At 43.5% G+C, this 17,425-nt stretch overlaps 1 protein-coding gene across 2 annotated transcripts; it reads right to left on the minus strand.

The window, feature by feature from the left end:
- Positions 1–2,375: 2,375 nt before the first annotated feature.
- Positions 2,376–7,009, minus strand: PPP1R3C (protein phosphatase 1 regulatory subunit 3C). 2 transcript variants are annotated; one of them, XM_053312329.1, is made up of 2 exons: positions 6,779–7,009; positions 2,376–5,084 (listed from the first exon to the last, which is right to left on the minus strand). In XM_053312329.1, exon 2 carries the CDS (start codon positions 5,081–5,083, stop codon positions 4,136–4,138), a length of 948 nt encoding a protein of 315 aa, XP_053168304.1. In that variant the 5' UTR covers position 5,084; positions 6,779–7,009; the 3' UTR covers positions 2,376–4,135. The 2 variants fall into 2 exon arrangements, with proteins under 2 accessions (XP_053168304.1, XP_053168305.1); XM_053312330.1 differs by lacking the exon at positions 6,779–7,009 and adding an exon at positions 6,612–6,743.
- Between the last annotated feature and the right edge of the window lie 10,416 nt (positions 7,010–17,425).

The raw sequence follows: 17,425 nt of genomic DNA on the forward strand, positions 1-17,425 counted from the left end.
GCTGGTGTGTGTCTTATGTTTCTTTTTAGAATGTGAGCCCTTTGGGGACAGGGAGCCATCTTATTTGTTTGTTATCTCTCTTTGTAAACTGCCCTGAGCCATTTTTGGAAGGGCGGTATAGAAATCGATATAATAAAAAAAATAATAATAATATACTGAGATGATATCTATAACAACAACAACAACATTGACAATAAAATTCAGCCATCCCAGGTCCTTGGGAAGGACTCTATGTCTGGATAAAACAAACCAGTCAATAACACCTGTCTGACTGTGTAAACAAGATAATAATAATAATAGGTTACAGAATGACCTCCCCACCAAGGTGCATCAGGCTCCCTCATTATACACTTTTCAACGGTTGGTGAAGACACATCTCTTTACCCTGGCCTTTAGCTCAGTGTAGGTTGTTTTTTTGCACTATGTTGTTTTCATTTTTAGTATGTTTTTCATAGGTTAATGTTTTAGAATTTTAAAATGCTAATGTGTTTTAATTGATGTTACCCACTCTGAAACGATGTGGTATAGGGCAGGATATAAATGTGGATAGATAGGCATGATCTGGCCCTCGTTTGCCTTCATAGTGGGCAGGGTATAGACACATCCATATGTGCCAACAAGCCCTAGCAGCTGGTGGACATGCAGCCTACAACAACCAGTGAAGCCCTGCAAACAAAAAGCTTTCATTTCCTTGCTGCACCAGGTGGACTACTGTACATTCTGCCACGAAGCAGCAAGGTAAGCACACCCTTCATTCTGGCCAATCTGGACCCACCCCTTGCACTAATGAGCAGTGAAGGAGGCACAGCAGCAAAGGTGTTAGGTGTTCTCTCAACACATCCCCCCTTCATTTGCATATCCCTAACATGGGATATAATTCCTGATATCATACTCATGTCACCAGACCTCTTCTAACTATTTAAAACAGGAGTGCAACTACCCCTATTCTGTTGCTCAGTGGCAGAGCAGCTGCTCTGCATGAAGAAGAGCCCAAGTCCAATCCCTGGCATTTCCAGGTAGGGCTAGGAAAGACTCCTGCCTGAAACCCTGGATAAGCCGCTGCCAGCCTGTAAGAACAGCCCTGCTGGATCAGGCCCAAGGCCCATCTAAACCAGCATCCTGTTTCACACAGTGGCCAAACAGATGCTGCTGGAAGCCTGCAGGCAGGAGTTGAGGGCATGCCCTCTCTCCTGCTGTTACTCCCCTGCAACGGGCACTCAGAGGCATCCTGCCTTTGAAGCTGGAGGTGGCCTATAGCCCTCTGACTAGCAGCCATTGATAGACTTCTCCTCCATGAAGTTATCCAAACCCTTCTTAAAGCCATCCAGGTTGTTGGCTGTCACCACATCTTGTGGCAGAGAATTCCACAAGTGGATTATGCGTTGTGTGAAAAAGTACCTCTGTTTGTTGGTCCTAGATTTCCTGGCAATCATTTTCATAGGATAATTCCTGGTTCTAGTGTTGTGTGCAAGGGAGAAGAATTTCTCTCTATCCACTTTCTCCACACCATGCATGATTTTATAGACCTCTGTCATGTCTCCCCGCAGTCATCTTTTTAAAAAAAAACTAAATAGTCCCAGGTTTTGTAGCCTTGCCTCATAAGGAAGGTGCTCTAGGCCCCAGATCATCTTGGTTGCCCTCTTCTGCACCTTTTCCAGTTCTGCAATGTCCTTTTTGAGATGTGGTGACCAGAATTGTACGCAGTACTCCAGGTGTGGTCACACCATCATTTTGTATAAGGGCCTTATAATATTAGCCGTTTTATTTTTAATCCCCTTCCTGATGATCCCTAGCATGGAACTGGCCTTTTTCCCAGCTGCCACACATTGAGTCAACACTTTCAACAAGGTGTCCACCCTGATCCCAAGATACCTCTCCTGGTCAGTCACTGACAGCTCAGATCCCATCAGCTATACTTGAAGTTGGAGTTTTTTGTCCCAATGTGCATCACTTTACACTTGCCAACATTGAACCACATTTGCCATTTTGTCACCCACTCCCCCAGTTTGAAGAGATCCTTTTGGAGCTCCTCACAATCCATTTTGGATTTCTCTACCAGAAAGAGTTTGGTATCATCTGCAAATTTGGCCACCTCGCTGCTGACCCCTACTAGCTACCAAGCTAGACTGACCAGTGACTATACTGCAAAGTCAAGTCAGTTGCTGAGCAGCTTTTAACTATTTCCTCCTGGACAGCACAGACAGACATGAGCAGATGACAGGAGTCCAGAAAGAAGAGAAGGAAGGCATTAGATATGGCCAGCAGAAGATGGGAAGAGATGCCTCCTCTGTGTCACCCGATACTGCAACAAGTGAACAATCCATGAATTCCAGCCCAGCTCTCACCCCTTATTCTCAAGAAAGGAAATCAAAGAGTTATCAAAACACACATTTATTTTTAAAGTGAATTGCTTACACAGTTGTGCAATACAGTAGAAAAAGTGGAAGAGGCTTTCCCCCTTTTTACAAGGCAAATCCCATCTCAGTTTTGGTGTGACAAACATTAAAATGTTGTCATTTGCATGTTCCATAGACATCACGACCACTACAAAACAGACAAATGAACACGGGTTTGTGTGCATTCGCTTCTTGATTGGCTTTGTCCTATACAGTCAGTGTCAATTAGTCACACTTATTTACAAAATGAGATACACCTGGAGAAGATTAACACTACAGTTATAAAGTGACAAACGCACACAAAGCTTTCTGCATCTGTAAATGCTACAGAAGAAAAATGAGGTATGAGAAAGTGAATAAAAATATTATGTGCAAGATGCATACTCTTGTCATTTTTAACTGATTAGCTTGAGAAGTGCAGCTACATACCACCCCTTCAATATGAAGGACTTTTATTGCTTAGGTTTATTTCACTGTTGTGAAGAGCTATTGTTAGAGGGAAAATATTACTAGATTCTGCAACAAGGTAGATAGAATAGAGACACTTTTACAAGGCAAGATCAGTAGACCAACATCAACAAATTAAGGCATTTCACAAGAGTCACTCAGTCCCTCTCTTGACACAAAAATTAAGTGTAATCTTGGGACGCTGACAGGATTTTGTGTAATGGTTAGTCTTTGTGTACATGGGATAGAAATCTACCAGTGAAGTGTGGTTGCACAAGTGTTTCATGAAAGCAGAATCAGCCTATTGTACAGCAAGTTGCAAGACAGATTCCTGAAACCAAACACACAACTATGCAGGGGCCTATTTATACACATATACATAGTTCTCAGCTCCCCACCCCCCCTCACTCTCTCTCTGGTTGCCTCTTTCCTCTTGCTTTCTTCAGACACACACTTATATACACACCTGAGCCTGTTTGATAGGCAGAACTTCAACATGTGCAGCTTTCCCCAATGCAGCAACTCAGTGATGGAGGGAACTGCACCTGTTCAGGTTTTACCTGCAATGCAGCTCTTAAAGGCACAACGTCTCCTTTGGGATACAAAGGTTGCGACCTTATTTTAATCCCTCCATTTTCTGGAAATTAAGTATTTGTTTTCTTATTGCTCTTCACAAATCCCTGAAGAACTTCTCATGGGATTTTAAAGGGCAGATTTCTCCCAACTTTACTTTTCCCTATAATACAGTGCTTTATAACTCTTCCCCCCTTTCTCCCTCTCCTTGCTTTGTTCCTGCTGAAAGAGATAATTGGGTACCACAGTCCTAAACACTTAATTGTCTATCACTTTGTCTAGCCTCAAATTTGGCAGTCCAGCCTCTCTTTGTCCCCAGTATATACTTATAGCAGGCACAGCTTTGAGGTTCTCTTCTCAACATCCCCCACACAAACACAGCTTCCAAAAAAGCCACCACACATAGAATTTCTTCCTAAGAAGTCTCTCTGTCTCCATCCCAACCCAGTTAAGGCAGATGAACAAAAGAAACAATGCCATGTATCATCATTGGCCACACATGCCATATCTACATTGGGCAACAGTCTCATTGCATATATGTTTTGTCTTTCAGTTTATAGCTGGTAGGTTTCATTTTTTAACGTATGGTTAGCAGATGTGGGTTTGGGTTTTGTTTGTTTAAGTCAGCAAACCCTTCCAGGTTTGTTTGTCCTACATATTGAGAAGGTGATCAGCAATGTTCAACTGCTAACCACAGATGCCTCTATAGTTTATTTCATTCACCAATATGGAGAGGAGCTTTCAATCCTGCCCCAACTTTGCCATTCGGGAAACACGCCACTAGATATCCGAGGACTGCCAAGCTGCTCACAGCCCATTTCAGGTGCTTTTCTTGAAGATTTGAGAACTTGGTACTCTTTCCTGGGTGATGCTGGTGCTTGAACCCCATCTGACTTCCATTCTGCATGGACAATCTTGTAATTCTGCCCATCATTATTGTCCCAGAAGATCTGCTCACCACTTTGGTAAAATATACAAAACTCAATCTTTTCTTCAGTAGGAATGGCTGGAGGAAAGTCAATGGCAAAGGAGAAGGTATCATTGTCAGAGTCTCCATACACATTATTCATGTAGATGCAGTCAACATCTGAATTGGTTTTCCACGAGTCATAGGTGATCCGAACTCGTACCTTCTTCTCAAAACTCATGTTTTTCACTTTTACAGTTCCTGACACAGCCCGTTCTTGGAGGGTGCAGTTTTCCAAGCAGACAAAGTTTTTCTGCAAGTGGTTCCGGAAGTCTAAGTAGTCAGCTGAAGGTGGAGTGAAACCAAGAATCAAGTTCTTTTCCTCATGCAGTTTTAGGCCAGTTGTTATGTCTTCGAGGTCCAACAAGTCAAACTGCAGATCCCATGCTGGATTCTCCTGGAATTCAGAGAAGACATGAATGGCTGTCAAAGAGAGGCCTTTCGAGTCTGCAAAGACGACTCTCTTCTTGGCTCGGCTGGCAGAGCACTTCCAGTCACTGTTTTGAGATTCAGTTTCGCGTTTCACATTGAGGCATGGTCTGAGAGGCTTAAATCGATCCACAAAGTTTCTTCTTTGATATTCATTGAGTGGGGTGAGAAAACTCTTCACAGGTGGTGAACGAGCAAGGCATATTCTCATGGCCACATCTACAGGCATGATGGAACTGGATAGAGGCCTTGGGTCCAAGACTTGTATCATTCTGAAATGTAAACACAAAGTCAGGTTTCCTATAATATCAGTTTTGTACTGGAGGAGAGCTTTTGCAAAGGCCCTCCAAATGCACTCACTCTCCTTCATAATTTAGAGTTCCTTGGCTGGAAGGCTTTAAATAATTCAGTTGCAAGCAAAACTAGCCAGAACTGTGACTGACAACCAGTAGAAGAATGCACAATTCAGAACACTTGAATGAACTCCACATTGCATTTTAATTAGCTAAGATTTGATTAAACGTTTCCTTTGCAAATAATAAAAAAAACACCTCTCACATCAAGCTTAGACAAAGTGTTTTGTTATCCATATCCACATTTGGAAGGTGGATACACAAACATGAGCTATATGCTTATTATATCCTATCGATTGAGTGGCATTTGACAATATTCATGAGCAACATGGAAGATCTCTACTTTTGTTTCCCCTTTTTGACATCTCCCATCGGCCCACACAGATTACTTTTGCACAGCACTGATCATGTTTGACAGGTTCTGCAAGCCAATTTGAAGTACTATAAATCCATGCTACAGCAGTTCAAGAAGACACAGTTGTTAAAAGTACTGGCATTCATCCATTTTCAGATATATTGTACAGAATTAAACTTATCCTGTGAATTTCTGTTTATGTTATACACAGGAAGCCAGCCGTAACTATCCTCCAAGAAACCCCATTGTTGCCAATTATGGTTTCCTGTGAAAGTCTTAAAGAAATAAAAGGTAAAGACTGCCCGACTGATGACCACAGAGCCCCTGTGGTGGTCACCACTTCAGGCTACAATAGCTGGCTTGTTTTAGAGGGAAATACTTTATGACGATAGCTTTTTCACCAGTAGAGAGACACAGTTTCAGCCAGAGCCTGCGCAGATCAACTGTATAACAGATTCAGTGAGTTTAGATATTTCTAGAACCCTGCAAAATGAGTTTCTAAGTATAGCCAATAAATGGATTTTCAGAGGCAGAGAAAGCCACACAGGCATTTCTGGTTTTAGCTACAGGGACACTGCTAGGAAGGAATACAGCAGATGCCAATTTTGACAAGCTTACAAGGAGGAAGAATAATAATTAGCAGACATACAAATTCCTCTCCTCCACCCCGCTCTTATCACTGCCCTCTAACTTTGCAAGATTAAGAACAGCCACATTTACCTTTCCTGAAACGATGTGCTTTCAAAAGAAAGACGCAAAAGGTAAGCCTTACTTATAGTAATTATGCTAAGCACAACAACAGATTAACCCAAACGCAGGAAGCTGGTGCGAACAAGTTAAACACAACCACTGTTTTAGAGCTACTAATAAAAGCATTAGAAGTCTGTCAACGCCTTTTTAAATAGAAGCGAGACAGAATTTGAGTGTGGCTGCCTAAAAATGCAATCTTGCCCAAAATGCTTAGTCAGAATACAATCCCATGCAATAGCTAGCCCTGAATACCAGTAAAATACCGCATTAGCGGTGGTGGCGCTGCAGCCACTATACAAGTTCCTATTACTTAGCATATGGAGTCCCGATCCTATGCATACTTGCTCAGAGGTAAGCGCCACAGAGTTCAGCTCCGAAGCAAGCGTGTGCACAGGACTGCAGCCTTATTGAAGTAGCCCCATTGGTAGCAGACAGTGGCTTTGACCTGCACACACGCCTCTCTACCCACGCAACATTAATTTCTTTTATTTTCCCTCATTAGGCTTACCTGGTGCGATTGCGTTAAATAGAACTAAACCCGAGGAGAGGAACATAAAGACGCAGGGAAACTTGTGAACACATATAAGGCAATCGAGGCTTCTAGTTGGCTTAGTCGAGAAATCACTCCGCACGACGCTTTATTTTGATTTTGTGACTGAGTCTCCCTAACTCCTCGCATGCAGACTAACGCCCCCACCAGCCGACTCCGGCTGCTTATCAAACGCGGCGCTGCCTTCTTCACGTGAACGCGCCGGATCAACCAATCCCCGCGCGAGCCAGCCGCCTGCCAAGCAATCAGCGCCGGCCTGTCCCTCGCTTGGGAAACGTGATAACTCCGTTGGCAGGGGCTGCTCTGCCTGTGGAGTCTGGGGCGAAGCGTGCTGCTCCGTTGGCCGAGCTTCAAGCGAGCAGGCTTCAGCTCTTCTCGAGGTCAGCCTCTGCAGGCGAGCCAGGAGTTAAATATGGTTTTTTATAAATAGGGGCTCCTAATGGAAATAGTGCACGAAGTATCGTTAGCACTCGTCGCTCTCCAAATACGGGTTCCATTATAACTTTGCGTTCTTAACCTACTTAAATGAGGCTGCGCAATCCCCGGGTCGCTGCCTTCAGAGGAGCTAGAAATACTGCTCCAGGCAACCCTGTGACTCAGGAAGAAGGGCACAGATTGTGGTGCCCTTCGGAGACATTGGTATGTTGTCATTGCCTCGCCGGCAGGAGCCTCTCTGAACCCACGGACTCGATTATTTATTTGCTTATTATTATTTTATTATTATTATTACATTTATATCCCGCTCTTCCTCCCAAGGAGCCCAGAGCGGTGTACTACATACTTAAGTTTCTCTTTCACAACAACCCTGTGAAGTAGGCTAGGCTGAGAGAGAAGTGACTAGCCCAGAGTCACCCAGCTAGCTAGTTTCATGGCTGAATGGGGATTTGAACTCGGGTCTCCCTGGTCCTAGTCCAGCACTCTAACCACTACACCACGCTGGCTCCCTGGTTTATGACATGTTTATCTCACTCTCCCTTTAAGGAGCTCAGGGTGCCATACATGGACCCCCTACCTCTCTCGTCACAACAACCTTGGAAGGTAGTTTAGGCTAAGAGCAAAGCCCAGTTCAGTTATTATTAGGGAATCTGGACATAAGAGCACCCCTGCAAGCCTTGTGCATGCACTGAAACCTCACCACCCCCAAGGCTGGGGTTGCAGTATTTGTATAGGGTTGCCACATTCAAGCTTGCCAAATCTGGGTTGCCTAATTTGCACATTATGCAAATGATGTGACAACTAATTTGCTTATTTATTTATTTATTTATTTGACTGATTTGTATGCTTTCCCCATCTTCTCTGCCCTCCCATGTGATCGGATCTGGAGTAAAATCCGGGCAATCTGGGCAGCGCATTTGAAATCCGTGTAAATCTGGGTAGAATTTAGCAGCCGGGTGGAGAAGCCAAAATCCGGGGGTTACCCTAAATTCTGGAGGACATGGCAACCCTAGTCTGTACACATGCACATATTTGTATACAGACACATGACTGTCCCTGTGTTCATTTTAAAAGTGCCCCTGGGTACAGATCCCTCAAATGCATGGTACAGATAGGAAGTGTACTGCTGTGTCTGTGTTCAGCATCACACATGAGTAACTACCTGTGCACAGATTTGTACTGTGTACCCTGTACACAGATTGTATGAGTTTTGAACATAACATGATGTGAAATGCTAAGGCATCCTTGCACTCCGATCAGGGGAAGAATCTATCCACACAAGTACAGTGTTTTGTCTCTGCAGACAAATGCAACTCTGGAGAGCAGGAGGTGAGGTTTCAGAGCATGTCAGCGAACAGGTGGGGCTTGTGCACGTGCTCTTGGGGATGCGTGATACAGCATCCTCAGATTGCATAGCAACTGAATAGGTCTGGAATGAGTGACCAAAGGTCACCTAGTGAGTTTCATGGCTTAATGGAGATTTTAACTCAGATCCTCTCCGCTACACATGACTGATTCATATTGCTTGATTGTACAAAGTGAACACTTCCCCCCTGCACGCACGCACACACACACACCCAAGAGACACCCTGTGCCTGTTTTGAAATGGCTCCTCACTTTCCTGAGTGGTGAGAAGTTCCAGAGGCATCACTACTGCAATTAGTTTTCTTTGGAGAGAGCACTAGAGCATTTTGGTGTCTTTGTGATGGTTGCTTTATTTACAAAGATACAAGCAGAGGATAAGTGGGGGCTGTGAAAGTGGGATATGGGGGGATAGAAAACAAGCCCCCGGTGTAGTGTGTGACACTCCTGTCCCACCCAGCCCCCCTGGCGACTTCTCTCGTCTCAGTCCACCCCAAGCCCTGTGGGCTGGTAATTTGCCTGTTTGGGGACTGATTTAAAATCTGGCATACTCGTGGTTGAGTCTGTGTTACTGTTTTTAGGGCAATGAGGTCAGCTTAAATACAGGCACATTCACACAGTGATTAGTGTATCATCTACTGATGGAGGATGAAGACTATATATAGAATTAATTTTTTTGTTTAATGAATGAATCAACAAATTTGACAATATGAGCACTAGCAAAACCATCCTCAGTCCCAATGGAAGTCAGTTCCAAGATACTCCTTGTGGGAAACAGCTTGCAGCAACATGCATGCATATGGCTTCAGGACTGATTCCTACTTTTTAAACCATATAAATTGCACTCCTGAGCTCATTTACTTGGACTCCGTGCAAGCGAAATCATTAATGTCCAGGTAAAAATGGTTAAGACTGAGGTACCATTCTCCAGAGAGCTGGTCTTGTGGTAGCAAGCATGATTTGTCCAGTGTTCCCTCTAAGGTGTGCGCATGTGTGCACACTCACAGGTTTTTGGATGTTTCCTCAGTAAATTTTAGATCCCGCTCAGGCTGAATCAGGAAGGCCCCACTCTGAGTGCATGTGCGCACACAGTGCCTTGATACTGCCACCCAGAACAAAACTCATTTCGCACACAGATGAAAATAATTAGAGAGAACACTGGACTTGTCTCCTTAGCTAAACAGGGTCCACCCTGGTTGCATATGAATGGGAGACTAGAAGTGTGAGCACTGTAAGATATTCCCCTTAGGGGATGGAGCTACTCTTGGAAGTGCAGAAGGTTCCAAGTTCACTCCCTGGCTTCTCCAAGATAGGGCTGAGAGATTCCTGCCTGCAACCTTGGAGAAGCAGCTGCCAGTCTGTGAAGACAATACTGAGCTAGATAGACCAATGGTCTGACTCCGTATATGGCAGCTTCCTGTGTTCCTATTTTCCAGAGTTATTAACTTTATAATTAGCAAGATGCCCATGAAATGGTGGGAATATTTAAATTCTGCAGTACTATGAGCTCTGATAACTTTGAAATGAGTACATAAAGAAAGCTGGACTATTGGCTGTATATTAAGAGTGTAATTTCCTTTAGTTTGGGGAGGGATTTGTTTTTTTACTGTTGTTCCTAAGGAAAGATGGTGTTTAGGCACCCTGTCCCAGGGAAAGGTTACAAATTCACCAAACTCAGTTTTCTATCTCCAGTGCCAGGTTTAGGCACAAGCTAAGTAAGCTACAGCTTAGGGCTTCACATTCTGAGAGGCATCTGGATTTTATTTTATTTTTTTAAAAAGACTTCAAGACTATCAAGTTTTACATAATTGGTTGAAAAATAAAGGAGAAAGGGGGAAAGACTCTAAAACAGATATTATCATTCTGAAAAGACAAAAATATTCTGATAGGGCTACACAACCATTTATCATTTTTAGTTTATTAATCTGTGCAGAAATAACTGCAAATTCTGTTAAGATGTTATTAGACCAATGCCCACCATCACAGTCACAGACAGTGTTTGCCTCTTCATACAAATGATGTGTTGTATCCTATCCACTTATCTTTTGGAGTTGTGTACGAGGAAAGCAGCTATAAAATATGCTGCTGTAACTGTAAGCAGTGTGGTGTGCGGGAGGGGGGGAGCAGTGTGCCAGGGTGAGACTTCTGATCCATTTTGAAATGTTATGGGGCCTTTTAACCTCAATATCTATCTATCTATCTAACTATCTATCTATCTATCTATCTTATTTATTATTTTTATTTGATTCATATACTGTGCTTCCTAAAGTGACTCAGAGCAGTTTACACTAAAATTTAAATAAATAAATAAATAAATAAATTAAAGCCTTTGTCTCAGAGCAAGCTCACATGAGGGAAAGAAATGCTGAATCATCCCTGCTGAGCTGCCCGACTAGGCTTGTCCTAAAAAACTATTCTGTATTATCAGTAGATTCAAAAAGCAGCTGCCACCACCCCTTTTGTCTACAGAAACTCTCTGGGCTTGGGGTAGGATAACCCAGAAAACCCCCCTCTTAATTTGGCTTTTGGACAAGTACAAAAACCTTCCACATGCAAGCCCTACAGGTGGTAAGAAAACTGATAGCTGCTGAACATTTGAGGACGTGTTTGCACAAGAAAAATCCCCCTTTGCGGGCCCCTTTTCCTGAATTAAAAACCAACTTGGAGAGCCTTGTAAAAAGAAAAGAACTTTTTAAAAGTTTTATTCAATTATTACAGACTGCTTCTGTCTGAGGTTTTCTCACGTTTTAGATAAAGTTAATAATAATTAGTTGTACTGCAAAAATAAGTTGTCTTAATGCACGCTTAAATGTTTACAGAGGCTTTTGCAATGCCCTAGGTGTATTGAGCATAGGCTAGTGTTTCTTATTTTACTTACGTTGCAGGTAAACTATAATAGAACAGTATCCAGAATATGCAGAGCACACACACACAGAAATATAAGTTTCTAATGCCAAGTCTGACTAAACAAACTTTTCCTTAAATTAATCTTCCCAAAGCCAAAGCCTAGCTTTCCTTTCCCTGAACTCACCAAACTCCTGTTGGGAATTGAGTCCCTGTATTTCTGTCTTCCAAGAGCTGCAGTCACCCTATTGCAGCAAACTCTATTGTCACATGTCTCCTTGTGCACCTCCAGCCTCCAATCCAAAACCAGTCCCCCCCCCAAGTTATTTGATGTTAGAAATGGGGGGGGGCGTTCATTTTATTGTTTGTTTATCACATTTATATACCACCCTGTATAAAATCTTAGGGTGGTTTACAATCCAAGCAAACAACAACACAAACCTAAAAGTCATATAAAAGGGACCATCAATTAATTTTTTTTAAAATGTCATAAATTAAAAGCCTGATAAAACAGGTGTGTTTTCAAAAGCTATTTTAAAATAACCAGATATGGGGAGATTCTGATTTAATTTGGGTGTGTGTTCCAGAGCCTCAAGGCCACCCTAAAGAAGGCCTTTTGGGTTGCCACCAAACAAGACGGCGGCAACCACAATCATACCTCCCCCAATGATCTTAAGAGGCGGTGGGGTTCATGAAGAAGAAGGCACTCTCTTAAATTTAGAATTCTTTTCCTTTTACAGGTTATACAGGTATAACCTGTATTCTACCTGTGTTTTTAAGGGAGTCATCTTAAATTCAAAGTCCTCTTATATTCTGGTAAATAGGATATTTGTACATCTTGACTCAGCCCTGCAAAGACATGCATAGGTATACATTTATTTCTGTGATAGCGCTTTACCAAATTACAAGATTCAGTCTGATTTCACCAGGTAACTAGAATATCCAGAGGCAAAGAAGGAGACGGCTCCTGCTGCTTTAACTGTTGGATAGAGGGGGGAATTTCAGCCGATGCAGCTATTCCCAACCCTGCATGACAAACTGCCCTGGCCAAAAGCCATTCTTCTGCTCAACTTATTGAAGGCACAGGATGTGTGGACCTCCTACAGAGCAAAGAAGGCTGAAGACCATGTGTTTAGGGTTCCTTCATGTATTATGCAGTGACAAGCACTTTGCCACCATGCGTGCACGCACGCACACTGTGAGAAACCACAGCTATTTCCAGTTCATTGCTACATGAACCTCTACAATGTTAAAATGCACCTTTTGTCACATATACATTTTTCATCTATTTGTGTGTAATAGATGGTAGTAGTTGCACATATGGGGCCTCAGTTGTAGTCACATATTCCATAGCATTCAGTTCTGATTATCTGTGTTAAGAAGCTTTTAGTTATTTTACTGCTGGAACCTTTAGAACTACAGTCTTACTTAATAACTTGGAAGTAAATGCTATTGCAGTCATTGCACCTTACTTCCAAAGATTCATTATAAGGATCAGGTTATGGGTGTGTCAGGAAAATCTAGGTCAGCTTTGCTCCTGGAGCAAAGAGTTTATGTAAATTAACCTAGTAAGTAAGTTCATTTTTCTTTGGATTCCTGATGCAATGCTGCTAACCTGGAGAAAGATAGAGGACTAGTGAAAGGAAAGAGCTGCTCTTTCCCAGCCCAGCTAAGCAAACAGCTGTGTCAAGTCCATTCATTCATTTCATCATGCAAGTAGAAAATGTAAGCAATGAGGCACAGTGTTTTAATATTTAAACTAGGAGTCAGTAAATAGCACGATTCAGCATGATTGGATCGCATCTTTCACCCAGCATAAAATTGTATAAAGTAGTGCCTTTCTTATTTGCCTTTTCTGAAGAACCGTCTTTAGCTGTGAATATCTCCAGTCTCTTGTTTTGTGCTACTTTTGAGGGTTTGGCTTTCATACCCTCCTTCTGAGCCAGCCAAAAAAGTATAGGAGCTGGTAAGAATGCTGCTGAACAGGTTCATCTGCAGCAAATAGGGTGCATATTTTCCCCTCAAGATTACACTTCGGTTGTGGGAATTTTGTATCTCCCCCCACCCCAACACTCAAACTACAATATTACACGCTCCCAAACTTCCCTGAGCACTGTAGTGAGATCTTCCAGGGACAGTGTTACTTGGTTTACCTTCCTCTGGATTTGTTTTTTGTTTCTACATTTATATGATGCTCTTCCTCCTAGGATCCTAGAGTGATGTGCATAGTTATGTTTATCCTCATAACAACCCTGTGAGGTAGGTTAGGTTGAGAGATAAGTGACTGACCCAAAGTCAACCAGTGAGTTTCATGGCTGATTGGGAATTTGAATTTGGGTCTCCCCAATTCCAGTCCAGCACTCTTAAGTGAACCAGCGTGGTGTAGTGGTTAGAGTGCTGGACTAGGACTGGGGAGACCCGAGTTCAGATCCCCATTCAGCCATGATACTAGCTGGGTGACTCTGGGCCAGTCGCTTCTCTCTCAGCCTACTTCACAGGGTTGTTGTGAAAGAGAACCTACTTCACAGGGTTATTGTGAAAGAGAAACTCAAGTATGTAGTACACCGCTCTGGGCTCCTTGGACGAAGAGCGGGATATAAATGTAATAATAAATAATAATAATAATAACTACTACTACTACTACTTCACCACACTGAATTAGAAGGCACTTAAGCTCCACAATGCAATTCTGGGTATGTCTATTCAGAAGTAAGGAGGGTGGCAATGAGTCCTCTTTTCTCCTGGACAGTCCCTGTTTCAATGGCTGCCCAGCTCGAGTCCAATATTTGTTTTTGTCCTGAGAGTGCCAACAAACATAAGGAGAAAGAGAGTCTCAAGTTCCTTCATGTTGCTTGGCCTTGCCCCCTGCTGCAGCTGTGCCCAGGGCGTTTCCCAGACAGCAGGCTTAACTGCGGAATTGTGGGGTAAAGTAGAGCGAATTATGAAGTAATATATTGGTCACATATAAGCGCAATAAAGATAACTAGCTTGGCTGGGTGTAGAACATCCGCGCCTCCGCCAGCCAAGCCACCACCACTGTTCTCCCCCTCCCCCCACGCGCCAGCATGCCCAGCTTTCTGGCCAGTCTCTCACCCCCACTGCCCGCTTCTCACCCCCCTCCTCGCGCTTTCTGATGGGCCAGCTGGCCAGCCCTCTTCTCCCCACACACACACACGCTTTATGGCTTGCAGGCCAGCCAGAAAGCTGCCCTGCCACCTCCTCCGCCGGCCAGGCCAGGGCCAGACCAGCCCGCTGCCTCTGGCTTCCTCCCTCTCCTAGCGGCCAGGCCAGGCCGGCCCGCTGCTGCCTCTTCCAGGTGGCCAGGCCGGCCCGCCACCGCTTCTTCCGGCCAAGCCAGGCTGCCGCCACCTCCTCTGGCCAAGCCATGGCCAGGGACCGATGTTCCAAGATGTTCTACAAGATCACCAAGCTGTTTAAAACCTTGCTTCTTCCTTTATAACTTTTGCTTGGTGATCTTGCGGAACATCGTATGCAGCTGCCCCGCTCAGGGCATATGACGTTCCGCAAGATCACTAAGCAAATCTAAAAATATATATATATAGGAAAAAGTGAGGCTTTAATAAAAGCCACCTTATATTCTTATATTCACCATAAAGTATCACTGGGAGTTAAACAGAGTCGGGAGGCTTTTGAAAAGGAGAGAAAAAAATATGAAAAGAGGAAAACAAAATGCACCATGTGGGTGCATAGAACAATATTATGCAAGATCTCCAAGCAAATGTGAGGAGGAGGAGGATAAAACTGAGGCTTTAACAAAAGGTGCTCTATCAGCATGGCCCCTCCATACATCTCAAAAAAAACATCGGTGTATATTGGATATATAGAAGTATCCCAAAAAGCCATTGTAAAAAGTGAAACTTTTTAGCACAGAGATAATGTGGACTAAGTTCCAATATGCAGCGGAAAACCCAAATGGTGTATGGAGTGCTTCCCAATATCTTGCATGGACTTCAATGTAAATCTGCCCGATGTCTGAACACGCACCTGCCCTTTCCATGGTGAAGCAAAGTAAAATCGCCATCTGGGAATGGCCCAGGTCTGATAGTGTTACCATGAAAGCCTGTTTGGAGGGCTCCCAGGAGCACCCCTATACCTAGTTTGGGGCTTCTGGCTGGTAGTTCCCACATGTTGCTGCTTAGATCACACAGGACTGTAAGATCTCAATTTTTTATTCACATGAGTGAACTCATAGGGCATGTCACTTGGCGCATAGCCTGGGATGATAGCGCTCAGGTCAAGTTGAACTTCGGGACTGCATGAGAATCTCCCCGCGCTCACCTCCCTGATTGCTTTCAGGTGAGGAATACCAGAGTAGACATGAGTTAATCAGTGCTATTCTTTTCAAGAATTAGCCAAGTATTCTCCCTAGGTTGTCACTACAGATTAGGCCACAATATCAACTCCTCAGAAAGGTGTGATAAGGTAGCAGGTCATCTATTCTGCTAACAAGTATTTTAATGGTTGGCTCAGGGCATGGGAAACTAGCTTGTTTACATTTTAGTCCCTCCCCAGGTATTCTAAAATGACATGAGATAAACCTTGATGCGTCCATTGCATTTCACCCTACATCGGTCTTTCAGACCTTTATCAGCCTTTGTTCAAAGAAGAAGCACATCCAGTAAATTGAAAAGGACAATGCTTTGTCTTGTCCTTTGTCCCTATTGTCCACCTTTTCAAGGTGCGATCAGCATAATGCCCTCGGGCAAGTTTTTTCCTATAGGTGACCAAGACACAATCAATCAGTGTGTCTCTACCCCAGATTCACCAGGTGTTTCTTCCTCGGATACACCAGCTGCTTTTCACTACATCTTGGCATCGGCTCCCCCATCTTGCCCTGCCTTGACTCTCCTGCTTCACCTTTCTCCTCCAGTCTGGCCCTTTTCCCTAAGCTGGTTGGCACTGCACTTCCGGCTGCGAGATTCTGGTCATTTTTAAATTTTGCCTGGCTCCCAGATCTCTGCCTGGTCCCCAGGCTTCCACCCCCACCGTTCTGCTTTCCTGCCTACTTCAGAAGAGAGAAGCCCCTTGGTAATGGGGCATTGCTGTTACTTGGTAAGAGTAATTAGAACCTGTTTTAATAGTTTGATTATTTTTAATAGTTTTAACATTTTAAATTTTGGGTTGTGGTGCTGTTTTAACCTTTTTATTTGTCGTTTTTGTTGTTTTGTTGTGGACTGCCTACGGACTTGCGTTTTGGGCAGTGTGCAAATATGTTGAATAATAATAACAAAATAAAAAGTAATAACTGAGCTACAAGGGTTTTACTGCACCGCATCGGAAGGATCGAGGTAGTAGCTAACTCCTGCTCTCAAACCTCTCATTTCCTTTCCTATTACTTCTTCTAAAATCCAAAGCCTGTCTCTCGTCAGCCTTGAGTGAACTTAATTCAGAAACTCAGGCCAAATTATCTCCTTGTGAGCTATAACACAGACCTTTTAATCTCTTAGTCTTGCTAGGAGTGTTACCTCTAACAGGGATTCCCAGATGTTGCTGACTGCAACTCCCAGAATCCCCAGCTGCAAAGGCTTTTGCATGGGAAGTATGGGAGTTGTGGTCAACATCTGGGAATCCCTGTAAGAGGGAACACTGCTTGCTAGTTAAATATTGTTGCTCATTAACCATCATTTTATCTTCCTGTTACCCCTAAAACCCCTCAAATAAACCTTATTCTATTTTTGAACTTTAACCAGTTCTTTCCGCAACTAAAGCTTTGAACAGATTTATTCTGAAGGTGGACTGCTCCATCTCAGCTCACTAATTCCCCTACACAAGTCTAAAACATAGCACAGGGTATTTTGCGAATTCCCCAGGAGCAGTACCATTAACAACAGTCACAAAGAAGAAGCTACCTCTGCTGCTCCAGTCAGTCCCACGTTATTTGAGGCAGAAGGGAGGCTTAATTTTTCTACATGGCAGCCTCAGCCACTCTCATTCCATCAGTTT

This window comes from Hemicordylus capensis, chromosome 3 (assembly GCF_027244095.1).
Source record: "Hemicordylus capensis ecotype Gifberg chromosome 3, rHemCap1.1.pri, whole genome shotgun sequence".
In the NCBI taxonomy this organism is placed as follows: Eukaryota; Metazoa; Chordata; class Lepidosauria; order Squamata; family Cordylidae; genus Hemicordylus; species Hemicordylus capensis.